General features: G+C 46.0%; 1 protein-coding gene across 6 annotated transcripts in view; it reads left to right on the top strand.

The window, feature by feature from the left end:
• The window catches only part of DYSF (dysferlin), a 412,823-nt gene extending 386,252 nt beyond the window's left edge, over positions 1-26,571 (top strand). For all 6 annotated transcript variants that reach the window (XM_040335540.1, XM_040335536.1, XM_040335537.1 and 3 more), the window contains 7 exons: positions 3,331-3,426; positions 4,721-4,862; positions 10,739-10,838; positions 17,319-17,497; positions 19,016-19,125; positions 20,428-20,575; positions 25,412-26,571. In XM_040335540.1, the coding sequence (XP_040191474.1) occupies positions 3,331-3,426; positions 4,721-4,862; positions 10,739-10,838; positions 17,319-17,497; positions 19,016-19,125; positions 20,428-20,575; positions 25,412-25,450 (814 nt within the window). In that variant the 3' untranslated portion in view covers positions 25,451-26,571. The remainder of the gene's footprint in view (positions 1-3,330; positions 3,427-4,720; positions 4,863-10,738; positions 10,839-17,318; positions 17,498-19,015; positions 19,126-20,427; positions 20,576-25,411) is intronic.
• Positions 26,572-27,623: the final 1,052 nt, after the last annotated feature.

Below are 27,623 nucleotides of genomic sequence, written 5' to 3'. Positions count from 1 at the left end.
ATGACCCAACTCCATACCCACAGTTGATCCAGATTAAGGTGAAAAACCCCAGCAGAGCATGATCCAATTTGCTACAGCAGGGGAAAAAATTCCTTCCTGATCCCCCGAGAGGCAATCGGATTTACCCTGGATCAACTTTACCTACAAATCTTAGTACCCAGTTATATTATGTACATTTAGGAAAGAATCCAGACCTTTCCTAAAGCAATCTACTGAGCTGGCCAGAACCACGTCTGGAGGGAGTCTGTTCCACATTTTCACAGCTCTTACTGTGAAGAAACCTTTCCGTATTTGGAGATGAAATCTCTTTTCCTCTAGACGTAAAGAGTGGCCCCTTGTCCTTTGTGTTGACCATAAAGTAGATAACTCAACACCAAGTTCACTATATGGACCTCTTATATATTTGTACATGTTGATCATATCCCCCCTTATTCTCCTCTTCTCAAGAGTGAATAGATTTAGTTCCTCTAATCTTTCCTCATAGCTGAGCTCCTCCATGCCTCTTATCAGTTTGGTTGCCCTTCTCTTCACTTTCTCCAGTTCCCCGATATCCTTTTTGAGAACTGGGGCCCAAAACTGAACTGCATATTCCAGATGAGGTCTTACTAATGATTTGTACAGGGGGGGCAAAATGATATCTCTGTCTCTGGAGTCCATACCTCTCTTATACAAGAAAGGACTTTGCTCGCTTTGGAAACCGCAGCTTGGCATTGCATGCCATTATTGAGCTTATGATCAACTAAAACCCCCAGATCCTTCTCCACTACAGATCCCGCCAGTTGTACTCCCCCTAGTATGTATGATGCATGCATATTCTTATCCCCCAAGTGCATAACTTTACATTTATCTACATTAAACCTCATCTGCCACATAGTCGCCCAATTAGACAGAGCATTGAGGTCGGCTTGTAAATTGGAGACATCCTGCAAGGACGTTATTCCACTGCATAGCTTGGTGTCATCTGCAAAGACAGAAATGTTACTTTTGATCTCAGACCCAATATCATTTATAAATATATTAAAAAGTAAGGGTCCCAGCACTGAACCTTGGGGTACACCACTGATAACCTTTGACCATTCAGAGTAAGAATCATTAACCACGACTCTCTGAATTCTGTCTTTCAGCCAGTTTTCTATCCATTTACAAACTGATATATCCAATCCTGTAGACCTTACCTTACACATGAGCCGTGTGTGCGGAACTGTATCGAACGCTTTTGCAAAATCCAGGTATACCACATCCACTGTCACCCCTCTGTCCTAGTATACCATGTCCACTGCCACGCCTCTGTCCACGGTTTTACTTACCTCTTCATAAAAATAAATCAGGTTTGTCTGACAACTTTTGTCTTTCATGAATCCATGCTGTCTGTTGCTTAAATCGTTTTTTCTCTTATCGTCCATGGACGGACACAGCTTCTTAAATCTTGACAAGTGGGTTATGTTCCCTGTTTACAGGAGAGGACTAGGCAGAAACATGTTGGATAATTAAATACATGTTACATTAACAGAGTTGAACATCCCCGCCCAGGGGGCGATCCCTCCAGACATAACCCTCCTCACTGCAGCATGCAGCCTCAGTTTCATTCTGCCTAACAAGGAGAAGGACGTATGGCTCCCTTTGGACCCAGCGCCCTGAGGAGAAATTTTATTTTATTTTATTTTACTTTTTCTTGAAGAATCTTCTTTCAACTGTCGGCTGAGAGACAGGCTGGATAATATAGATCCTTGTAGTCTACTCAGTCCGACCAGCAAGCATGGGCACACCTTTGCAAAGAGGCTGGGTCTGCCACGCCATACCCCATGACTCCTGGGGTGGCCGGTGAGCTTTGCTCCGAGGTCCCCACTTTTCCCCAGCTCTGCTCTCCTTCTTTGTGTAGTGTGACCTGTCTCATCTCCACCCCCTTCTGTAGTTTTCTGCAGGCAGCCTGTAGTGGGTGGAGCTTGCTGGGTCCCTCTCACAGGTTTGCTCTCTCTCCTTATGCAGGGTGACTGGCAGGTCCATCTTTAAGGCAGGGCAAAAGGGGAAGCTGCCCTGGGCCCTGTCATTGTTGTGGGGCCCAAAGCAGCTGCCTCATACTTGCCAACTATCCCAGTTTAAATTCCCTTGCGTGAGTGAGTGAGAAACTTATATAACTCAACACATGCAAACTGAATCGCGTCTGGGTGCTTTGTATCCATTCCCTGAGTAAACTTTTTTTGGCCTCAGAAGAGAAGGGTTTTGATTTTTCCTCTGAAGGCTAAGTAGTTCACCTCCAGTCGGATGCTGGTTGGTAGAGCGTTCCATAGTCTGGGTCCTTGGACTGCAAATCTCCGTTCTCCTTTGGACTTGTATCTGGCTTTGGGTATCTGGAGTAGATTTTGGTTGGTGGATCGCAGAACGCAATTGGTGTTGTGAGCTTTTAGTTTTTCGCATAGATATTGGGGGGCATTGCCTTGAATACACTTATGTATTAGGCAGAGGGCCTTGGAAGTGATTCTGTCTTTTACTGGGAACCAATGAAGGGATCTCAGTGAAGGGGAGATTGATTCCCATGGTTTTTTCCCAGTCACTAGTCGAGCGGCCGTATTTTGAACGACTTGCAGACGAGTGATTTGGTATTTAGGGAGTCCGAGGTAGAGGGCATTTGCATAGTCCAGTCTGGAGTTGATGATTGTTCCCACCATGACTGCTATGTCTTCTTTCGGGATAAAGGGAGTGAGTCTACGTAGTAGGCGCAGCAGATGGTGCGATCCGCTGACTACTGACCCTATTTGTGCGTCCATTGTCATGTAGGTGTCGAAAATGACTCCGAGACTTTTGACTTTGGTGCTAGGGGTGATGGATTGACCCAGAATGGGCGGGGGTGTCCATGTTGTTGCGGGATGATTATTTTGATTGGCGTAAAACAGGAGAAGTTCAGTTTTCGAACCGTTGAGTTTAAGATAACTCTTCGTCATCCAATTTTCTATCAAAGTAAGGCATTTTTCTAGTCCGAGATAATGATCGTTTTTGTTGCAGATGCGAAAATACAGTTGTGTGTCATCTGCATAAGAGTGGTAAAGTAACTTCTGGTTACTGATGATTTCAAAAAGAGGGCGGAGATAGATATTGAACAGAACCGGCGACAAATGGGATCCCTGAGGGACTCCGCATGACACCGTGCGTTGACCCTTGTCAATTGAAGTTTTATTCCTGTCCTGTGCTGTCTGCTCTGGCTATGTACAGACAAGCATTAGGCCAACTCAGAGATGTAATCAGTGACTTGTGGTGAAGCAGCATTACAGTGCACTGCAACAGATGTGAATACAATCATAGCATTTGTGTGTTTCCTTCTTGTCTCTCCTCCAGGTTTTTGTTGCGCTGCATAATATGGAACGCCCGTGATGTCATCCTAGATGATGTCAGCATCACAGGGGAGAAAATGAGTGATATTTATGTGAAGAGGTAAGAGGTCTCCATACTACATATGTAATATAATATCAGAGATGTGTACAATCTGCAGCTCTATGTACACCCGCAGCAAGTAAACACAACCAGCCTTGTACAGTATATCACATGTCACTCACCACACATTTAACACACCCCTCTACATTATTATCATAAAGTACTTCTGCTCCAGAACCTCTTAGGCCGCGTACACGCGGTCGAACATGTCCGCGGAAACTGGTCCGCGGACATGTCCGACCGTGTGTACAGCCTAGCGGACAAAAGTTTCTTAGCAAGCTAAACTTGTCCGCTGGAAACATGTCCGTCGGACATGTCCGATGGTTAGTACACCTAATCGGACATGTCCGCTGGTTATGATGTGTAACCAGCGTCCCGAAATCCCGCGCATGCGTCAAATTGATGCGACGCATGCGTGGAAGCATTGCACTTCCGTGTTTGAGAACGTCGGTGTCTTCTACGTCACCGCGTTCTCTGTCCGCGGGGATTTTGGTCTGATGTTGTGTACACACATCAGGCCAAAAGCTCCCAGGAGACATGTCCGATGAAAACGGTCCGCAGGCCGTTTTCATCGGACATGCCTCCTCATGTGTACGGGGCCTTGTATACAGATTACTGATCCAGCACTGCTTCCTCCTCCTCTATCTGACAAGACATACAATGTCATCTTATATACAGATTACTGATCCAGCACTGCTTCCTCCTCCATCATCTGACAAGACACACACTGTCACCTTATATACAGATTACTGATCCAGCACTGCTTCCTCCTCCATCATCTGACAAGACACATACCGTCACCTTATATACAGATTACTGATCTAGCACTGCTTTCTCCTCCATCACCTGACAAGCTACACACTGTCACCTTATATACAGATTACTGATCCAGTACTGCTTCCTCCTCCATCATCTGACAAGACACACACTGTCACCTTATATACAGATTACTGATCCAGCACTGCTTCCTCCTCCATCATCTGACAAGACACACGCTGTCACCTTATATACAGATTACTGATCCAGCACTGCTTCCTCCTCCACTATCTGACAAGACACACACTGTCACCTTATATACTGATAACTCATCCAGCACTGCTTCCTCCTCCACTATCTGACAAGACACACACTGTCACTTTATATACAGGTTTATACTGTTTTTTTTTATAAAGCCAGGCAGTGTTTTATACACATATACCCCCAAGTGGGTGTCACCCGTTTTGAAGCTGGCAGGCTTACATAAAAAAAGACTTCCTCTATAGCTGACCATCTTTCCTCTCCTTCCTTCCCTCAGCTGGATGATCGGCCACGAAGAACATAGGCAAAAAACAGACGTTCACTACAGATCCATGGGTGGTGAAGGCAACTTCAACTGGAGGTTTATCTTCCCATTTGATTATCTCCCCGCCGAGCAGGTCTGCTCAGTCTCCACAAAGGTAAAAGCAGCCGCAAAGTGCGGTTATTAGTAAAAACGCGATGTCTGAGAGTACTAAACGGATGTGTGTCAGCGGCCAACCCTGGCACCCGCTTCTGGTAGAAGTGTCACATTTCACTCAGAAAATATTTGCACAATGTTAAAAAGTTGTGCGGCAGATGAAATAGTCATTGACTTATCATAGGAACATGCATCTCTATGATTCAACCAAGTCATGAAAAAAGATGGCAGCAGCCATCTATCGGTTCTCAATTTCCACTCTCGCTATGGATGGTTTGTTTTGGAATGTTCAAGCACAAGAACAAATCTATTCTGTGGATACCAATGATAAAATACTGGTGTGGAAGTACCATACTCTAAAGGCCCGTACACACAATCTGATTTTCCGACGGGAATTGTGTGATGGCAGACTGTTGTTGGAAAATCAGACCGTTTGTATGCTCCATCAGACGACTGCTGTCGGACTTTCCGACGACAAATGTAGGACTGCATGCTTTCAAATTTTCCGACAACAAATGTGTCGGAGGCTTAAGGCACAACTGCAAATCTACCAAGATATGGCCGTCCATTTAAACTGACAGGCCAGGCAAGGAGAGCATTAATCAGAGAAGACTCTGGAGGAGCTGCAAAAAGATCCACAGCTCAGGTGGGAGAATCTGTCCACAGGACAACTATTAGTTGTGCACTCCACAAATCTGGTCTTTATGGAAGAGTGGCAAGAAGAAAGCCATTGTTGAAAGAAAGTCATAAGAAGTCCCATTTGCAGTTTGGAAGCCATGTGGAGGACACAGCAAACATGGAAGAAGGTGCTTTGGTCAGACGAGACAAAAATTTTACTTTTTGGCTTAAAAGCAAAACTATGTGGGGGGCGCAAAACTAACACTGCACATCACCCTGAACATACAATCCCCACCGTGAAAAATGGTGGTGACAGCATCATGTTGTGGGATATTTTTCTTCAGCAGGGACAGGGTTGATAGGAAGATGGATGGAGCCAAATACAGGGCAATCTTAAAAGAAAACCTGTTAAAGTTTGCAAAATACTTGCAAGAGGATCACCATCCAGCAGGACAACGACCCTAAACATACAGCCAGAGCTAGAATGGAATGGTTTAGATCAAAGCATATTCATGTGTTAGAATGGCCTGGTCAAATCCAGATCGAAATCCAATTGAGAATCTGTGACAATATTTGAAAATTGCTGTTCACAGACACTCTCCATCCAATCTGACAGAGCTTGAGCTATTTTGCAAAGAAGGATGGGCAAAAATGTCCCTCTCTAGATGTGCAAAGCTGGTAGAGACATCCCCAAAAAGACTTGCAGCTGTAATTGCAGCGAAAGGGGGTTCTACAAAGTATTTACTCAGGGGGGCTGAATACAAATGTAACCCACACTTTTCAAACTTTTTTTGTAAAAAAGACTAAAAAACATTTATCATTTTCCTTCCACTTCACAATTATGTGCCACTTTGTGTTGGTCTATCACATAAAATCCCAATAAAATATATTTACGTGTGTGGTTGTAACATGACAAAATGTGGAACATTTCAAGAGATATGCATACTTTTTCAAGGCATTAGGCCACCATCTGTAGTCAATGTAAATAAGAGACCTCATAGTAGCATTACAACATCTCAAAGCTACGGAGAATACATTTATGGTAACAGTAGATATAGAGTCCCTCTATACCAGGGGTCTGCAACCTTTAAGACATAAAGAGCCACTTGGACCAGTTTCCGAAGGAATAAAAAAACCTGGGAGCCGCAAAATATTGTACAGTATTGCATTTGCTGGGCATGTGGAGGTGGAATCTTATCTGATATAATTGATATTGTACAGTATTGCATTTGCTGGGCATGTGGAGGTGGAATCTTATCTGATATAATTGATATTGTACAGTATTGCATTTGCTGGGCATGTGGAGGTGGAATCTTATCTGATATTGTCGATATCAGATAAGATTCCACCTCCACATGCCCAGCAAATGCAATACTGTACAATATATCACATAAGATTCCACCTCCACATGCCCAGGCTGGCCCCAGCCCCCAGCCCTAGACTAGGCCGCTCTCCCCCCCCCAGTCCCAGACACTTCCAATCCACACATGATGCCGGTTCTCACCTGCGCTGCCTGCTCTAGTGCGCTTACTGTCTGTGTCACTCGTCGTCTGTCTCTCTCTCTTCGCAGGGCCACGGTCTTTGATCCGGAGCGGAGCCTCTGCGGGGGATATGTCGGGGGCTGAGATGAGAGCTCTTGAGTCGTGACAGGCTGAGGCGGGCGGGAGACTCCAGGCGCGTGCGCGTGCATGCGCCACCCGGGCCGCGAGCACAGATAGGCCAGCTCTGTGGCCAGTCACATGACGCGCCGTGACCAACTCACAGGCCAGCTCATGCCCGTGGCCACATGACCCCTCCTGCCCCCCCGCACGCCGCGCGGTAGATGTAATTGCGGTAACGCCGCCCAAGTAATGGGAACGACGTTACCGCGAGGGTAAGAGTAATCAGGTAGATTACTCGTTACCCTCAAAAGGTGCCCCGGAGCCGTGGCAAAGGTTCAAAAGAGCCGCATGCGGCTCTGGAGCCGCGGGTTGCAGACACCTTGCAGATGCACTTGAGGCACTTCGGTGGGCCCTAGTAAAAGAATCAAAACTCAAAAAATCCCAGATCAATTACCGTATTTGATCAAAGGCCTTCAGATGGCCATGGGAAATAATTATTTTTGGCCCAACAATCAATACTATAACCAAATTAGTGTGGCTAATGTCGTTCTGAATAAGTGGGAGCAGGAAACCATTTTCTCCAACATGGAATGAATCACTCACGTTTTATAAACGGTACATAGATGATGTGATTCTTTTTTGGGAGGGGACAGAAACCAGTCTAACAATGTATCTGGCACAAATGAACACCAATAGCTATGGCCTGAACTTTACAGCGGAAATTAATTCCAATACCAGCAACTATCTGGACCTTATCATTAGAAAAAAAGGCAATGTCTTTGAGACCCTTACCTACTTTAAAGCCACTGATAGAAATGGCTTTGTGCCAACACATAGCTGTCATCATCATCAGTGGATAGGGGGTGTCCCGAATAGACAATAAATGCGGCTCAGGTGAAATTGTGTCAACAATGATGATTTTATTCTCCAAGCAGACGTTCTAACAAACATTTTTTGGGGGGAAAAGGGTACCTTGCGGAAACACTTGACAAAGTACTATCTCAAGTGTCTCTAATGGATAGACAATATTTGCTAGTTGCCAAATCCAATAAGGAGTATAAAGGAAGGAGTATAAAAGGTGAAGTAGCCTTCATATCAGGATTCCATAGGCAATATAGATAAATTGAAACTATCTTTAAAAAGTATTGGCCTATACTTATGAAGGATAAAGATTTACAATCGACCATTTCTTCCAGACCTAGATTCATCTATATTCGGGCACCAGGCTTGAGAAACAGGATAGCCCGCAATGTACCCGACCCCCCCCAGGAAACCTCCCACGTTTCTGGATGGGTCTGGGTTCTATCATTGTACCAGATGCAAAGCATGTAGAATCACTCGAAAATCAGGAGATTCTAAGAAGGTTACCCATTTTCAATCTAATGTAACCAAAGAACAGTTCAAGATAAAACCTCTTATCACTTGCCATTCTGACCAGGTGACCTACGTCCTGGAGTGCCCCTGTTCCCTCCAGTAAGTGGGCAGAACCACACGACCACTCAAAATAAGAATCAATGAGCATCTGGCGAATATTAAGAAAGGGTTTCCTAATCCTAGTGTGTTCACACATTTTAAAAGCCATCATAACAGTGACCCTGGTCTGTGTACTTTTTATGGTATTGATAAGGTCTCCAGGCATTGGAGAGGGACACATGAAACGAACCATTTCCCAAAACGAGACTAAGTGGCTGTAAAGATTGAGGACTATGCAGCCACTTGGCATGAATATAGAACTGGACCTAAATTGTTTTCTGTCCAATGATTAGAGGTCAGTTCTGTTTTCAATATTTCTAGTTTCCCTCAGCATGAGGGTAATACTTGTGTATGTGCATTTTTTTGTTAACCTTCCTTTAGCAATTTAAAAATAAAATCCAAAATATCTATCCGATGAGTTGCTACTAGCTAGTTATGTCTCTATGGTAGTTTCCCTCACTTAAATAAATTCCGATTCTCTGTTCTAAATGTTTACTTTAGAGTTTATTATTACTAGGGTCCGGATCCCAACCCCTCACAGGGGAAGGGACCCAGTACTTATATTTTTTTGCAGCTCCCATGATCTGGAGTGTCTGTGACCTGTGAGTTATGTTCTTAGAATAATAATATAAAATATGGGCCAGATTCAGGTAGGAGATACGATGGCGTATCTCCAGATACGCCGTCGTATCTCTGAGTGTGAGGCGTCGTATCTTGGCGCCTGATTCAAAGAATCAGGTACGCCAGAATTTGTCTAAGATACGACCAGCGTAAGTCTCCTACGCCCTCGTATCTTAACTGCATATTTACGCTGGCCGCTAGGGGCGTGTACGCTGATTTACGCCTAGAATATGTAAAACAGCTAGATACGCCTATTCACGAACGTACGCCCGGCTGTCGCAGTACAGATACGCCGTTTACGTAAGGCTTTTTCCAGCATAAAGTTACCCCTGCTATATGAGGCGCAGCCAATGTTAAGTATGGACGTCGGGCCAGCGTCGAATTTTCCGTCGATTACGTTGTTTGCGTAAGTCGTACCCACGATACTAATTAATGCTCTGTCTACAATACTATAAATACCATGATCATTAGTGACCAGGTACGCCCCCTGAAGACATAAACAATGAAACGTATGTCAGCGGCGGTACCTGGTCACGTGTTTGTCCGAGGCCACTTCCGGTGCTCTGGTTGCTAACCAACGGCGGGTGGAACTCACGCCACCACGGAGGTGGTACATACCTTGATACAGCTTATTCACCCGTGGCTTCCAGGTTGCGAGTCCCGCGGGAGTGGGCGTTCCTAACATGCTGTTGATTGACGTGATGACCAAAAACGAGCTCCCCCCGTCGCGTAAGCTGCGTCACGATTGCCGAAAGGAGCCGAACGGCGGTGCGCAGGCGCAGTATAGCGCCGACTCGCCGTTCGGCTCCTTTCGCCAATCGTGACGCAGCTTACGCGACGGGGGGAGCTCGTTTTTTGTCATCACGTCAATCAACAGCATGTTAGGAATGCCCACTCCCGCGGGACTCGCAACCCGGAAGCCACGGGTGAATAAGCTGTATCAAGGTATGTACAGCACAAAAAAAACATAATAGGCATAATTGTATTGTAATGTGGGGGGCCAATGTAATAATAGAAAGTCGTTTTTAGGGTGAACCTCCCCTTTAAAAATCCATTGGATATCCCTGTTTATGGAGAATTGCCTGCAAAAAAAAATCTAAATTTGGACTACCTATCCCTATCACTCAAGAGGTCCATCTCTATTACTCCTTTTGATCCATAATCTTGTGGAAAGCTTTTCCAGAAGAGTGGCGGGTTGTTAGAAATTCGGTATATAGTCCTACAGAACAACCATGGACATTCCACATGGGATTGCTGCTTAACTGCAGACAGAAATCAGGAAACTTTATTATACAGAAAAGAAATAGAGCATACCATAGATGCAGCTACAAACATATAAACACTGCCATCTACTGGTTGAAGAATATAGCTCTACTAAATTCTGATGTACTGATTTTTCACAATATACAATTCTGTATTCCGACAAGGATGTTATAGCCAAATAGTGTGTGTGGACAGGGGGGACGGGACAACTTCATGTCAACAGGTTCTACACCAAATTTTAAGTCTCCATTCCCGGGATTGTAAGGTTCACATAAAACATTCACATATTTGTCTTCTACAGGAGCACTTCTGGAGCTTGGAAAAGACTGAAAATAAAATCTCTCCAAACCTCATGCTTCAGATATGGGACAATGACAAGTTTTCCTTTGATGACTACCTAGGTGAGTACAATGGTGGCACGTGCCTTTAGTTAAACAGATCTCAGCCAAGAGTCACCTATTAAAGTGGTTGTAAACCCTTACATATACCCAGGAAAAGTACTATCCTTAGGTTATACACAGAGATGAAACAAATCCTCCTACATAAGTTGTATCTGTCTATCTGCAGTCCTCTCTTCCCTACATCTGTTCAAAGTGCTGAATTTATAAGCTTGTCAGAACATGCTAAAAAAGAAAGGGCGGAGAGCTGAAGTTACACTCTGCAGAGCTCAGTGAGGAGAACTCTGAGAGCTGATTGGAGGGAAGAGACACGCCCCCTCACACAGCACAGAGCTGAGGCTGTCAATCTACTAGAGGTCCCTCCCCTGTCTCCATTTTTCTCTTGGTGTCAGGAAAAATTGTCAAAAGTGATTCATGCAGATAGCAGAGGAACAAGGTAGCAGACAGAAATGACACTTAATCGAGACAAGTACTCAATATAGAGGGATATGCTTTGTTCATATTTCGGTTTACATTTACAACCATTTTAACCACTTCAGCCCTGGAAGGATTTACCCCCCTTAATGACCACCGCTACTGCTCCACATGTGACATTGGATGTTACATTGGGAACAGGGGCTTTGTCCATGCAGCTACTGCATCCCAGTTGATACCAATGGGACTGCCTGCATGGGGATGCATGGAACACCTGTGCATTGCCTTGTGGGTAAACACGGCTCTTAACCACTTAAGCCCCGGACCAATATGCAGCCTAAAGACCCAAGGTGTTTTTACAGTTCGGGACTGCGTCGCTTTAACAGACAATTGCGCGGTCGTGCGACGTGGCTCCCAAACAAAATTGGCGTCCTTTTTTCCCCACAAATAGAGCTTTCTTTTGGTGGTATTTGATCACATCTGCGGTTTTTACTTTTTGCTGTAATAAATATCCCCCAAAAACATATATAAAAACATTTTTTTTCCTCAGTTTAGGCCGATACGTATTCTTCTACCTATTTTTAGTAAAAAAATCGCAATAAGCGTTTATCGATTGGTTTGCGCAAAATTTATAGTGTTTACAAAATAGGTGATAGTTTTATTGCATTTTTATTTTTTATTTTTTTTTTACTACTAATGGCGGCGATCAGCAATTTTTTTCGTGACTGCGACATTATGGCGGACACTTCGGACAATTTTGACACATTTTTGGGACCATTGTCATTTTCACAGCAAAAAATGCATTTAAATTGCATTCTTTATTGTGAAAATGACAGTTGCAGTTTGGGAGTTAACCACAGGTGGTGCTGTAGGAGTTAGGGTGCACCTAGTGTGTGTTTACAACTGTTTGGGGGTGTGGCTGTAGGAATGACGTCATCGATCGTGTCTTCCCTATAAAGGGAATGACGCGATCGATGCGCCGCCATAGTGAAGGACGGGGAAGCCGTGTTTACACACGGCTCTCCCCGTTCTTCAGCTCCGGGGAGCGATCGCGACGGAGCGGCTATAAACAAATAGCCGCGCCGTGGTCCCGGATCGCTCCCCGAGCGGACCCGACCTCCGCATGTAGCGGGGGGGGTCCCGATCGGACCCCCCACCCGCTAATAGGCGAGGACGTACGTGTACGCCCATGTGCCTGTACGTGCCATATTGTGGACGTATATGTACATGCGGGGGTCGGGAACTGGTTAAGCACTTCAGCCTCAAAAGATTTTACCCTTCCTTAATGACCAGGCCATTTTTTGCGATACGGCACTGCGTCGCTTTAACTGACAATTGCGCGGTCGTGCGATACTGTACCCAAACAAAATTGACGTCCTTTTTTTCCCACAAATAGAGCTTTCTTTTGGTGGTATTTGATCTCCTCTGCGGTTTTTATTTTTTGCGCTATAAACAAAAAAAGACAATTTTGAAACAAATACAAGGGGCCAGATTCAGGTAGATCTGCGGCGGTGTAACGTATCGCATTTACGTTACGCCGCCGCAAGTTTTACGGGCAAGTGCTTGATTCACAAAGCACTTGCCTGTAAAGTTGCGGCGGCGTAGCGTCAATCCCTCCGGCGCAAGCCCGCCTAATTCAAATGATCCAGGTAAGGGGCGTGGATCATTTAAATTAGGCGCGTTCCCGCACCGAACATACTGCGCATGCTCCGTTTTGAAATTTCCCACCGTGCCTTGCGCGAAATGATGTCGCACCAACGTAATTTTTTGAACTTCGACGTGAGTTACGTCCTTTCCTATTCACGGACGACTTACGGGAAAAGCCGAATAGCGACGACGTAAGAGAATGCGACGGCCGCGCGTACCTTCGTGGATCGACGGAAAAAGCTAATTTGCATACCCGACGCGGAAAACAACGCGAACTCCACCCAGCGGGCGCGGAAGTATTGCACCTACGATCCGAAGCCGTACGCCTGTCGGATCGAAGCCAGAAGCCGGCGTATCTTGGTTTGAGGATTTAAACTAAAGATACGACGCAGCAAATTTGAAAGTACAGGCATACCCCGCTTTAAGTACACTCACTTTACATACACTCGCGAGTAAGGACATACCCGCAAGTGTATGTAAAGTGCCTTACAAGTACTGTACAGACATTTTGCAGCCACAGTAGAAGGAGCTGAAGCTCAGAGAGCATAGCCCGTCCTGTTCCAGTGTGCCCCTGACACCCCCAATACAGACCCTGAGACCTCAACTACAGCTCCTGACACCCCCACTACAGCCCCTGACCCCCTACTACACCCTAGAAGTGAAAAAATATATTGTTTTACTTTAAGTACATTTTCGTTTTACATACATGCTCTGGTCCCATTGTGTACTTAAAAGTGGGGTATGCCTGTACGCCGGAGTATCGGCAGATACGCCGGCGGACTTGCTCTGAGAATCTGGCCCGAAATGTTTTACTTTTTGCTATAATACATATCCAAAAAAAAAAAAAAATGTATTCATTCGTTTAAGCTAATATGTATTCTACATATTTTTGGTAAAAAAAAAAAATCACAATAAGCGTATATTGATTGGTTTGCACAAAGGTTATAGCATCTACAAACTATGGGATCGATTTATAGGTTTTTATGTTTTATTGTTTTTACTAGTAATGGCGGCAATCTGCAATTTTTAGCAAGACTCCTGATCACTAGCAGCAGCAGATCTCAGTATTGTCACCTGTCAGAACGGGGATCTGACTTGTTTACATAGGCAGATCCTTGTTCTGCCTCTCTGTACCATGATTGCCGTACCCGCGGGCGTACGACCACTGTGTCTCATGCACGAACCGACGTACAAGTACATTGGTTCGTGCAGCCAGGCTGCCCTGCTGCAGTATATGTGCGGTGGGAATTCCAGAAGGCGTTAACCACATCAATATCGGGCACTTTCACCCCCCTCCTCCTTCCCAGACCTATTTTCAGCTTTCAGCGCTCTCGCACCTTCAATGGCAATTGTGCGGTCATGCTACGCTGTACCCAAATTTTTATTATTTTGTTAACACAAATAGAGCTTTATTTTGGTGGTATTTATTCACAACCTTTTTTTTTTTTTTTTGCGAGATAAGCGAAAAAGGAGCGAAAATTTTGGGAAAAAAAACAATGGCCCAGATTCAGGTAGAATTGCGCGATATTTGCGGGGGAGCAGGGCAACGATTTTGCCCTGCGCCCCCGCAAATATTTTGCGCTGCCCTCGATTCACGGAGCAGTAGCTCCGTGAATTGCGAGGGCGCGCCGGCAAATTTGCCCAGCGTAAGCGCGCGCAAGTTAAATGATCCCGCCAGGGGCGGGAATCATTTAAATTAGGCGCGCTACCGCGCAGAGCGTACAGCGCATGCTCCGTCGGGAAACTTTCCCGACGTGCATTGCGGCAAATGACGTCGCAAGGACGTCATTTGCTTCTAAGTGAACGTGAATGGCGTCCAGCGCCATTCACGTTTCACTTACGCAAACGCCGTGAAATTCAAATTTCACGGCGCGGGAAGGCCGGCTATACTTTAGCATTGGCTGCCCCTACTATTAGAAGGGGCAGCCTTGCGCTAAAAGTAGCCGTACGGAAACTCCGTACCTGGCTTGCGCGGGGCCCGCGCAAGCTTGTGAATCAGTGGTAGTATGCAATTTGCATACTACACGCTGATACACAATGGGAGCGCCCCCTAGCGGCCCCCGCAAGAATGCAGCCTAAAATCTGCGAGGCATAATAGCCTTATGCCGTGCAGATTTTAGCCTGCAGTCGGTGTAACGAGGTTCCTGAATCAGGAGCACTCGTTACACCGGAGCAAGTAAGCACTTGCGCTGCATAACCTATGGTTGCGCGGGCGCAAGTGCTTCTTGAATCTGGGCCAATATTTTCTTTCTATTTTAAGAGAAATCCAATAGAATCGAAATTTGTCATAAATTTAAGCCAAAATGTATTCTGCTACATGTCTTTGGTAAAAAAAATCCCGTTAGGTGTATAATAGGTTTATGTGATTGCGGACAGATGTATGCAGATGATCATGTACAGATGTGTGCAGATGATCATTGGGACATGTGATTGTACTGTTACATACGTGGGGGACAGGTGTTTTGGGGGCATTGTGTGAGGAAATGTGTGTGGACACTAGGCTGATGATCAGTGTGTAAAAAGCTGTAAAAAATAACTCATACTCACTGATCACCAGCCGGCTGCAGAGATCTACTCTCATCGTCTTAAAAGCCAATTAGAGCCTCTGACTCTAATCATGTGCTTAAAAAAAAAAAACACATTGAATTCCATGCGTCCAGCGCCCTGCATGTAGATTAGGCTCCGGGCGCATGGATTAGTGTGGCGGCGTCCCTGAACCCCTAATGGATGGGCCACCACTTGTTCCGGCTGAATTTGTAATGGTTCCTGCCTATGAATGATGCTCTTGTATTAAAGCAGACCTTCACCCTATAAAACCATTTATGTTCAACAACCTCCTCCCCTTCCCTCTCCCACAATTACATTTTTTTTTTGTACCTTAACCACTTAACGCCCGCCGCACGACTATTTACGTCCGCAAAATGGCACGGACAGGCAGAAGGGCGTATATATACGTCCTTGCCTTCTAGCGGGTGGGGGGTCTGATCGGGACCCCCCCCGCTGCGTGCGGCGGGCGGATTCCCTCGGGGAGCGATCCGGGACGACGGCGCGACTATTTGTTTATAGCCGCTCCGTCGCAATCGCTCCCCGGAGCTGAAGAACGGGGAGAGCCGTATGTAAACACGGCTTCCCCGTGCTTCACTGTGGCGGCGCATCGATCGTGTCATCCCCTTTATAGGGAGACACAATCGATGACATCAGACCTACAGCCACACCCCCCTACAGTTGTAAACACACGTTCAGCGCCCCCTGTGGTTTACTCCCAAACTGCAACTGTCATTTTCACAATAAAGAATGCAATTTAAATGCATTATTTGCTGTGAAAATGACAATGGTCCCAAAAATGTGTAAAAATTGTCCGAAGTGTGCGCCATAATGTCGCAGTCACGAAAAAAATCGCTGATCGCCGCCATTAGTAGTAAAAAAAATAATTAATAAAAATGCAATAAAAATATCCCCTATTTTGTAAACGCTATAAATTTTGCGCAAACCAATCGATAAACGCTTATTGCGATTTTTTGTACCAAAAATAGGTAGAAGAATACGTATCGGCCTAAACTGAGGGAAAAAAAATTTTTTATATATGTTTTTGGGGGATATTTATTATAGCAAAAAGTAAAAAATATTGTTTTTTTTCCAAAATTGTCGCTCTATTTTTGTTTATAGCGCAAAAAATAAAAACCGCAGAGGTGATCAAATACCACCAAAAGAAAGCTCTATTTGTAGGGAAAAAAAGGACGCCAATTTTGTTTGGGAGCCACGTCGCACGACCGCGCAATTGTCTGTTAAAGCGACGCAGTGCCGAATTGTAAAAACCCCTTGGGTCATTTAGCAGCATATTGGTCCGGTCCTTAAGTGGTTAAAGCAGACCTTCACCCTATAAAACCATTTATGTTCAACAACCTCCTCCCCTTCCCTCTCCCACAATTAGATTTTTTTTTTTTTTTTGTACCTTAATGCACACATCCCAGGAGGCAGTTTGACTGATGGGCGCAGGCATGTTGCCGGATTTTTCAGGTGTGCAAATGTGCTGCAAGGGCTTCAGGTCCCGGCAAAGCACTGTGGCACATCCGCACCCGTGCAATGGCTTTTCATGCACAAAGATGGAGTATGGAAGTCCCAGATCTCCGTGTGCCCGCACATGTGCCCGAAAACTCCCTGCACTTGCACAGATGTGTCGCAGGGCTCTGCCAGGACTCAAATGCCAGGCACATCTGCGGATGCCAGGCCCAACATTACCAGGGACTGGAGATTCTTTTCAACAGCTAATAGAACCTCAATGCAGCTTTCTGCGTACTATGTGAAAGATCACACAACATAAACACGTTCACTTCAATCTAAGAAAGACAATTTAGGAGGAAATGACCGTATCGGAGCCTCGTTGGCTGATTTTTAAACAGATAGCTTTTTGTTTTTTTTTAGGTTCCCTGCAGCTCGATCTAAACCGCATGCCAAGACCAGCCAAGACAGCAGAAAAGTGCACCCTGGACTTGCTGGACGAGTCTAATGCTGCAGATCGCTGGGTGTCGCTGTTTGAGCAGAAGACGGTGAAGGGTTGGTGGCCTTGTGTAGGCCAGGAGAACGACACCAAGATTCTTGCAGTAAGGATCATTACCGATTACCCTGGGAATTTGAAATTTGTTTAAAGCTTTGCAACAGGATAAAGCACAACTCTCTCCTTTTTTTCTCAGTCCCAAAATTGTACCCTTTTCTAACCCCTTGTGTATTTATTGATATGTGTTTTTTCTTATACTTACATTTTATAGGTTTTTATCAGGCTGGTGACATGATTCCTAAGCACCTTCTTCCTGTTCACAGCTTCCTTGGACGCGAAGCATGCTCCTCACCCTATGTGACAATGCTGATGCTTATTGATTGGCCTAGCACCGTCACATGGAGGCAGGGAGAACATCAGCCCTCTGTAAACTAAAACTAGAAATCTAACTTGAGCTATCCCTGTGATCTCTCACCGATACATATTTGAGGCCCCTCTTTTTATCCATGTGATCTCTCCCTGGATACATATTTGGGCCCCTTTTTTTATCCATGTGATCTCTCCCTGCATACATATTTGGGGCCCCTCTTTTTATCCCTTTGATCTCTCCCTGGATACATATTTGGGCCCCTCTTTTTATCCCTGTGATCTCTCCCTGGATACATATTTGGGCCCCTCTCTTTATCCCTGTGATCTCTCCCTGGATACATATTTGGGCCCCTCTTTTTATCCCTGTGATCTCTCCCTGCATACATATTTGGGCCCCTTTTTTTATCCATGTGAGCTCTCCTTGGATACATATTTGGACACCTCTTTTTATCCCTGTGATATACATTCAGATGTATCCTTTTATTCCTGTAATCTCCCCCCAGATATACATTTATACCCCTCTTTTTATCCCCCATGATCTTCCCCTGGATACACATTTGGACCCCTCATGGTTGGTTATTGGATGCACAGGTTTATTCTCCCATACCTCCTGATAAAACAGGCTGGGCTCTTAGAAAAGTGTTGAATACGATCTCCATCTTACTTTGTTTTTCAACTACTGTTAAATAAATACAACATATTCTGCAGCACTATAAGGATATTGCTGCCTTCGAGTGGATGATTAAAGATTGAAGTAAACCCTGATGGGTTTTACTTCCTTCTTTGCTCCCTGCAAAGCCTGCCAATTAAAAGCATAATGGGCTAGTCACAATACTATTTTATTATTATTATTGGAGATGTGGTTTCAGTCCAATACTCAGGGCTCAAGTCCTGCGGGAACGCGTGGGAACGGAGTTCCTGCACTTTTTTCACAGCAGGAACTCAGTTCCCTTTGCAGGACTTGAGCAGCTGAGAGCAGCCAAGCCGCCCGAGCCAATCCTTCACTAAGTGGCGATGCCCAGCTCGAATCACTGTCAGGGGCAGGCTAATCTTAGTAATCCTTTATGTTACTGGCCGCTTCCTGTATATGGATTCATCAGGTAGTGTGCGGGTATTCCGTCACTTCCTCGATGCCGCAATGTCTCCTGGGAGCTTTTGTCATTGTTCCCAGGAGACTGCCACGAGTTATCGCGGGATTTAGAAAGAACTTGAGGTTTAGTAATTGATATCTATTTGTCCTTTCTGTCTCTTACAGGGGAAGATGGAGTTAACATTGGAGATTGTCAATGAGCAAGAACATGACGAACGGCCGGCCGGTATGGGACGTGAAGAACCAAATATGAATCCTAAATTGGAAGACCCTAAGTAAGTTTTCCCCGCCCACTAGGAGCCACCTTTTTGTTTTCTTTAAAATTAACACTTTAGAGTATGGCCCATCATATGTGAAATAGATATATTTTTATAAGTTAATCTTTCACTGGTCACTTTTCAAAAAAATTGAATAATGCACCATTTCATACTTTTTACATTTGATTTTTGGAAGATTACCTATTTGTTAATGTTAATTTATTTTTATTTTTTGATAGAGTGCTGAAGGGTTTGAGCCTTTTGCTGCTGTGTCTCCCACAGTGATTTCCCCTCACTTCCTATGCTGTTGACATTAGATTAATTTCCTTTCACTGTCCTCTGAACAAAAAGTGAGGGAAAATCTCACAAAGTTTCAATCAAAAACCTAAAAAAATAGCTTCTAACCCTTCCCCCATTCCAACCAAAAGTAAGAAGATGGTTTTTGTCTTGAGTTCCTCTGACCTGCAACAAGAGGGCAAGATTGGCTTTACAGGCCCTTTGCAGATGGGGCGGACTCCATCAAGCAGATCCGCCTGCTCAGAGACGGATTGCTCCTCTGATCCCTGCTGAGCAGGCGGATGACAGGTTTGTGTCCGTTCCGCTATGCAGAGCAGACACCGACACAGCCCCCTCTTCTCTATGGGGCGGTCAGATGGAAACGGACTGCTTGTCCATTTCCATCCGCTGGACGGATGGGACACATATCTCCATCCCTCTGTTTTTAGCAGAACGGTTTGGATGCCGGTGGGTGTCAGTGGACACATGTCCATAGAAAGCTATGGATGTTCCAATTGGGTCCGTCTGAAAAACTGAAAGGTGGACTCAATTGGTTCTTCAGCATGAAAGAGGCATTAGAGGTTGATTAAAACTGGAGAGTGCAAAATCTGGTGCAGGTGTGCATGGTAGCCAATCGGCTTCTAACTTCAGCTTGTTCAATTAAGCTTTAAAAAAAAAAGAAAAGACTGGAAGCTGATTTCTTTGCAGAGATGCACCAGATTTTGCACTTTCCCCCTGCAACATCTCATTCCATTGTAGTACAAGCAGGTACAGTCTACATGAGGGCAACAATGCTGCTCTGAATTCAGTAGCAATACAGCAGAGTAGTCACCCCATCACAGGAAGCTGCACGAGGTGGACTTCACTGGCTGGATCAATAGGTATTTGTGAGATTTTGCAGGGGGACTTTTTTTTTAGAGAAATCCATAATTGTAGCAGGGGTGTAAACCTAGAAATACAGGTAATCCCCTGCTCTGTGTACACTAGGATCTATATAAGTGTATGTCCCTTCTAGAAGGTAACCTAAGTATGTTTGGTTCCCAGGCGTCCAGAGACATCATTCTTGTGGTTTACATCTCCCTACAAGACACTGAAGTACGTCCTCTGGAGAAAATACAAGTGCCTCCTTCTGGTTATCCTCATCGCTGTTTTAATACTCCTCTTCCTGGGAGTATTCCTCTACTCTTTCCCGGTAAGATTTTCCTCCTCTTCCCTACCTTTCCATCCTTTCCGACTTCCTTCTGCTTCTGTTCCCTCCCCTATGATCCTTTTCGGCTCCCCTCTCTTTCCCTCCTTTCTTCTCTGCTCCTCTCCTCTCTACTCATTTTTCTCTATTATGTCTTCCCTACTCTTTACTCATAACCCAGTCCCCTCTCCCATCCTCCTTTTCCCTCTGACCCACATTCTCTTTGATACCTCCTCTCTTCGCTTTTCCACTCGTTCTTTCCTCTCCTCTCTGTCTCCTTCCCCTCACCTCCTTTCCCCTTTCCCCCCTTCTACTATATCCCCTCCTTCATTCTATTTCCATCTCCTTTTTGCCCCCCTCCTTGCTTCCTTCCATTTTTGCTTCTTTTATTCTCTCTTCCCTTCTCTTACCTGTCCCCTGTTCTTTGCCTTGAATCTCCTCTCTGTTCCTTATCTCTGCCCTCTCTACTCCTTTTCTTGCCTTTACTTCTGCCTCCTCTTCTTTCATCTTTTCTCTTTAAATTTCTCTTCCGTTCATGGACGGACACAGCAGCAATTGACCTTAGGGTATTATCCTTCCTTTTAGGAGATTGACTAGGCAGAAAACAGCACGTTAAGTGTTAAAAACACTCCACCAGTACAGTACCTCCCAGGGGGCGGGTCCCCCGGGTACATCCCTCTCTCTGCCTCATGCAGCCCCAGTTTTTATTGCCTAGTGAAAGGAGATGACATGGCTCTTCTGGGCCCATGTGCTTTGGAGATTTTTTGCGATTTTCTCGCTTTTCTTTTCTTTTTTCCTGCATTTTTGGATCCTGGAATCTACAATCAACTGCCGACTGGGTGACAGGCTGTATCCTCGATTCTTGTAGTCCCCCCATGTTCGGCTATCGAGCGCGTGCCAGCCTTTAGCTATACGCTGGGCCGTCCACGACATGCCCCGTTGCTCCAGGGGTGGCCGGTGAGCTATACGCTCCAGGGCACACATATGACCAGTCTCTATGGCCGTGTCACAGTGTGCCGGGCCGACAGCCATGCCGTTACTGCGCGGACGTTGGTTCTGTCTGGGATGCCTCCAGCCGGTGGTTGCAGGACGGGTAAGTAGCATCCCCTTGCCTTGGCATGGTGGTTCGGCTGGTGCATTCCTGGGGAGGTCGATCGGGGGTCTGCCCTACTTTCCTCTCTCCCTTCCTCTCCCTCCTTCCCCGCATTCTGGGTGGTCGGCCGTGGGTGGGGGGTCCGCCTGGGGGGCTCCGTCCTGTGTCTGGGGGCTGTGGCTGCTGCCGGGGGTGCTGTGTGTATTTTATTGATGCCGTGGGAGGAGTCCCGCCTGCCGATCAATGTCCTGGAACTCCGGGCGATCAGGCTGTGCCTCTCCAAGTGGTCTCTGGGTCTGCAGGACCGGCCGGTCAGGATCCAGTCCGACAACGCCACGGCGGTGGCGTATGTCAATCATCAAGGGGGCACACAGAGCTCGGCTGCAGCGGCAGAAGCCACGCACATCCTCCGGTGGGCCGAAAAGTCCATCCCGGCTCTGTTGGCCGTGTACATTCCGGGGGTACAGAACTGGCAGGCCGACTACCTGAGTCGCCAAACGCAAGACCAAGGAGAATGGTCGCTACACCCAGATTTGTTTCAGAGTCTGTGTCTGAAATGGGGCACTCCAGACGTGGATCTTCTGGCGTTCCGTCTCAATCGGAAGGTGTCAGGTCAAGAGACCCGTGGGCAGACATGTCAGACACGTTGGTGGCGCCGCGGGGTCACTATCGCCTAATCTACGCCTTCCCTCCTCTGAAGCTTCTTCCTTGCCTGCTGCGCAGAGTGAAAGCCGAGGGGATGCCAACAATCCTGATCACTCCGGATTGGCCGCGCCGTCCCTGGTACGCGGATCTGGTGCATCTGGTGGCAGATGTTCCTTGGCCTCTGCGAGAAGATCTTCTGTCGCAGGGTCCTATCTTTCACCCTGCTTTACAGTCGTTGGCTTTAACGGCATGGCTGTTGAGAGCCAAGTGCTGAAGGACCGAGGCCTGTCGGACTCGGTGATCTCTACCATGCTACAAGCACGGAAGTCTACTTCACGGAAAATTTACCATCGTACGTGGAAGGCCTACATCTCTATGTGTGAGGAGATGAATTGGCACCCCCGTACATATGTGATGTCCCGGATTCTGCTGTTCTTACAGCGTGGAGTGGATCAGGCTCTCGCCTTAAGTATGGTTAAGGGTCAGATTTTGGCCTTGGCTGTTTACTTTCAGCGACCCTTGGCGGTGCACTCTCTGGTGCATACGTTTGTGCCGGGGGTTCGACATGTGCCCCCTCCTGTGCGACCTCCACTGCCTCCATGGGACTTGAATTTAGTTCTCTTGGTGCTTCAAGAGTCTCCGTTTGAGGACATTCGGAAAATTCCCTTGTTGACTCTGTCCCAGAAGGTGGTTTTTCTGGTGGCAATTACTTCAGTCAGACGGGTTTCTGAACTAGCGGCCCTGTCTTGCAAGGCTCCTTACTTGGTCATCCACAGGGATAAGGTGGTGCTGCGGCCGCAGCCGTCATTCCTTCGTTCGGCTTTTCACATTAATGAGGACATTGTTCTTCCATCCTTATGTCCTTCGGCCGAAGAACCGAAGGAGGCCACGTTGCATTCCTGGGACGTGGTTCGGGCCCTACGGGTGTACTTGTCTGCAGCGGCCCTGTTTTGGAGGTCGGATTCACTGTTCGTGTCGGTGACTGGTCCTAAGAAGGGTCTGGCGGTCTTGTCGGCCACCATTTCTAGGTGGATAAGACAGGTCATGCTTCAGGCCTATGCCCTAAAGGGGCGGGCGCCCCCCTTTCCGGTTACGGCGCAATCCACCAGGGCGATTGGTGCCTCTTGGGCTTTCTGCCATCAAGCGTCTGTTTTTCAGGTGTGTAAGGCTGCGACCTGGTCGTCAGTCCACATCTTCTCAAAGTTTTACAAGGTGGATGAGAGTGCATCTTCGGATGCCTCCTTTGTCCGCAAGGTTTTGCAGGCGGCTGTTTAAGATTGAAGTCCCTCCGTTGAGGGACTCTGGTTTGTTTGGGGTGAAGTTTGGTTTACTGTGTTTTCCCACCCCTCGATTTTTGACACTGCTTGGGGACGTCCCTAAGGTCAATTGCTGCTGTGTCCGTCCATGAACGGAAGAGAAAATAGGATTTTTGTACTCACCGTAAAATCCATTTCTCTGAGTTCATGGACGGACACAACATCCACCCCTCCTTTGTTTGTACTGCTTGTTTACGAACTGAGGCTGCAGAGCAGAGAATGGGGGAAGTACCCGGGGGAACCGCCCCCTGGGAGGTACTGAGCTGTGTGGAGTGTTTTAACACTTAACATGCTGTTTTTCTGCCTAGTCAATCTCCTGAAAGGAAGCATAATACCCTAAGGTCAATTGCTGCTGTGTCCGTCCATGATTTCAGAGAAATGGATTTTACAGTGAGTACAAAAATCCTATTTTTTTTTGGTATTCCGACAGGGGGGTAACCTTTCTGTTTGACTCGATGACCATTGGCAGCGGTACAGAAAGTGATGGAATATCCAAAATCTTACAGTTGACTCTGGAACAGGAATAAAAGGGAATAGAAGGGAACAAAGACGCGGCCTCAATTACCGGCCGAAGCTTAGGCCTTCACAAGGCTGCAAAGCCGCTACCTAAATTCCCGGCCGTCGTGGGCCCGCTGCGATCGCATGGGGGGCGCGCACGGAGGCACAGGATCCTGTGTCTCTGTGCGCCTCCACCGCCGCGCGATCGTGGCTGGCCCGCGACGGCCGGTAATTTAGGCCGCGGCTTTGCAGCCTTGTGAAGGCCTAAGCTTCCTTCTGTGACCTGGCACCATCTGGTGGTGGCCGTTGGCATTATAAGTAAAACAGCAGTTCTAATGTGTGTTTTTTTTTACTGTTTTCACTGCCATCTCCTTCCCTCTAATTACAACCCCCAAACATTATGTATTTTTTTTATTCTAACACCCTAGAGAATAAAATGGCGATCGTTGGAATACTTTATGTCACACCGTATTTGCGCAGCGGTCTTACAAGCGCACTTTTTTTGGGAAAAAAATTCACTTTTTTTAATTAAAAAATAAGACAACAGTAAAGTTATCCCAATTTTTTTATATTGTGAAAGATAATGTTACGCCGAGTAAATTAATACCCAACATGTCACGCTTCAAAATTGCGTCCGCTCGTGGAATGCCGACAAACTTTTACCCTTTAAAATCTCCATAGGCGACGTTTAAAAAATTCTACAAGTTGCATGTTTTGAGTTACAGAGGAGGTCTAGAGCTAGAATTATTGCTCTCGCTCTAACGATTGCGGCGATACCTCACGTGTGGTTTAAATACCGTTTACATATGCAGGCGCTACTCACGTATGTTTTCGCTTCTGCGCGCGAGCTTGGCGGGACAGGGCACGTTTTCTGGCACCTAACTTTTTTAGCTGGCTCCTAGATTACAAGCAAATTTGTCAAACCCTAGTCTTATAATTAGCATTGGTTTGGAGCATGCGTGTTTGTACTTTGGATTTTATTCCGACGGACTTGTGGACACACGATCAGATAATCCGACAACACACATTTGTTGTTGGACAATTTGAAAGCATGCTATAAAATATTTGTTGCCGGAAATTCCAACAACAATTGTCCGATGGAGCGTACACACGGTTGGATTATCCGACAAAACCCTGCCATCACACAATTGTTGTCAGAAAATCTTTACACACTTGGTCAGTGGGGGTCCCAAGCTGAACAAGTGTGAAGAATTTCCTCCATTCTGTGAGATTGCTGCATCTTCTTGTAAAACCAGTGCAGTGATTTTGTCTCCTGTTTTTCTCTTGCAGAATTACGCTGCTATGAAATTAATGAAGCCATACAGTTAAGAATGCACCAGCTGATGAAAGCCCTGCCAAGTACCATCCTGAAGCCTCCGTCCAATGGCAGCCCTATGTACAGTATAGTTAATAAAGTTCACTGCAGTGCTCGACTACTACGCCAAAGATATTCCTCTATATCACCCTGCATTTTTGCTACCGCAGTTCACTGAAGTGCTTTTCTAGTTTTTTTTTTATGTTGTGTTGCAATGCAGTGCATTGTGAAAGCAGTTGCAATTCACAGTGAATGGCGCCCCAGCGTAGCAGTGCCCATAAAGTTGTGTTAGTGCAGTGCTGTGAATGTGCTCTAAAGGGTAATATTGCCATGAGTTATTTGGTTAGGGTTGGAGCCTGGAGGGCTGATTCACTTTCTGCTCTCTACTGGAGTCCCATTTCTGGATGTGAATAGCTCTGAGCGGAGGGTATCATAATCCAAAAGAATGAATACACAGTCCTATTTAGATATTTTATCAGCCCATTCGCTGCAATTAGTATATATAGGCATGTGCCTAGGCACACCCTAATCACCCTGTGTGGCGAAGATTTCCCCAGTTTTGATCCCTGATATTTCACCAAATCTCCAAAAAAATTTAAAAACGACTGCCCTACTGACACCGTCAGAATATTTACACATGCACACACATACGTGGTTGAGCTTTGGGATGCACATCCTAATGCAATAGGCTGCGCAAACACCTATGCCTATATCTTATGGAAATTCTCCTGTTGTCTACCCAAAACATGTTCCCTTTTTAGGTAGATGCCCACTGAAAGTCAAAATCCAGCCTAAACCTTTGTTTTGTAGTTTTTGGAGTGAGAAAGAGTTGTAGCCCCTGTGATGTTTTTACTTCATGCCCAATTTGGAAGATTTTCTTCCACATCCCGTCCTTGAGATAATACTTTAAGCCCTCGTTTACATTGACTGCAGCTTTGAAATCGTGCGACTTGATCTGAAACCATTTCAAAGCCGCAGGTGAGTGTGACTTGGAAGACATCTGTGTGGCTTCATGCACAGATGTCTAAGCAAGCCACATCCGAAATCGCCAAAAGTAGTGCAGGAACTACTTTTTCCAATCGAAGTCGGCATCCCACCGATTTGAACAGTGCAATTACCGGCAAAAGAGTGCGAGTTTACGAGTTAGGTGTTCTAGAGGTCCCCACAATATCTGTTGGATTTATATTCTATATCAGGGGTCTCCAAACTGCGGCCCAGTGCTTGCTTTTATCTGGCCCTTGGGGCAATATTTCATCTTCTCACACCAAAAATGGGGCACAATTCCTCCCACTGACACCAAAAAGGCACAATTCCTCCCACTGACACCAAAAAGGCACACTTCCTCCCAATGACACCAAAAATGGGGCACAATTCCTCCCAATGACACCAAAAAGGCACAATTCCTCCCAATGACAGCAACAAAGGGGCACAATTTCCTCCTAATGACAACAACAATGAGGAACAATTTGCTTCTAATGACACCAACAATGAGGAACAATTTCCTCCTAATGACACCAACGATAGGTCACTACTCCTCTCACTGACACAAAAGATGGGGCATTGTTTACTCCTACTGATTCGGGGACATTTTTCTATTTCCAGTGGCCACAGTCCGGCCCCACTAAAGTCTGAAGGACAGTAAACTGGCCCTTCGTTTAGAAAGTTTGGAGACCCCTGCTCTATATCATTGAGAATACATTCAGTCCCAGTTCACACCGGTACGGCATTAAAAATCGCGCTACTTCAGCGCGATTTGCACTGGCAAATTCATTGCAGCTTGCGACTTCATTTAACAGGAGTCTATGCAAGTCTCAATGAAGTTGTCAAAAAGTGGTGCAGAAACCTTTTTCATAATAGCTGCGATGTGAGTCACGGCGATATGAAGGGTTCCATTGTCAAATACAGGCTCCGACTTGTCATGTGATTTGGAACTTGTGTGAACCGTGACCTTTTAGGAGTAGTAGTACCACAAAGTTGGTTGGGACACCCATATCTCCAATGTGAGGGGGAAGAGAGGTAGCGTGACTTTTCACTATTGGGATCACCAACAAGGAAAAGAAGCCTCCAGCTGAATTGGCCCTCCAGGCGTCATCCTTAAATGCTATTGGGCGGACCGGCCCTTTGATCACAGCGATATTTTTTAATACCTGTTACAGGTTTGTAAACTCTGAACACTAATTAATTCTG

This window comes from Rana temporaria, chromosome 1 (genome assembly GCF_905171775.1).
Source record: "Rana temporaria chromosome 1, aRanTem1.1, whole genome shotgun sequence".
Lineage (NCBI taxonomy): Eukaryota > Metazoa > Chordata > Amphibia > Anura > Ranidae > Rana > Rana temporaria.
Note: the sequence above shows the minus strand (reverse complement) of the source record. Positions and strands in the feature narration are given on the sequence as shown.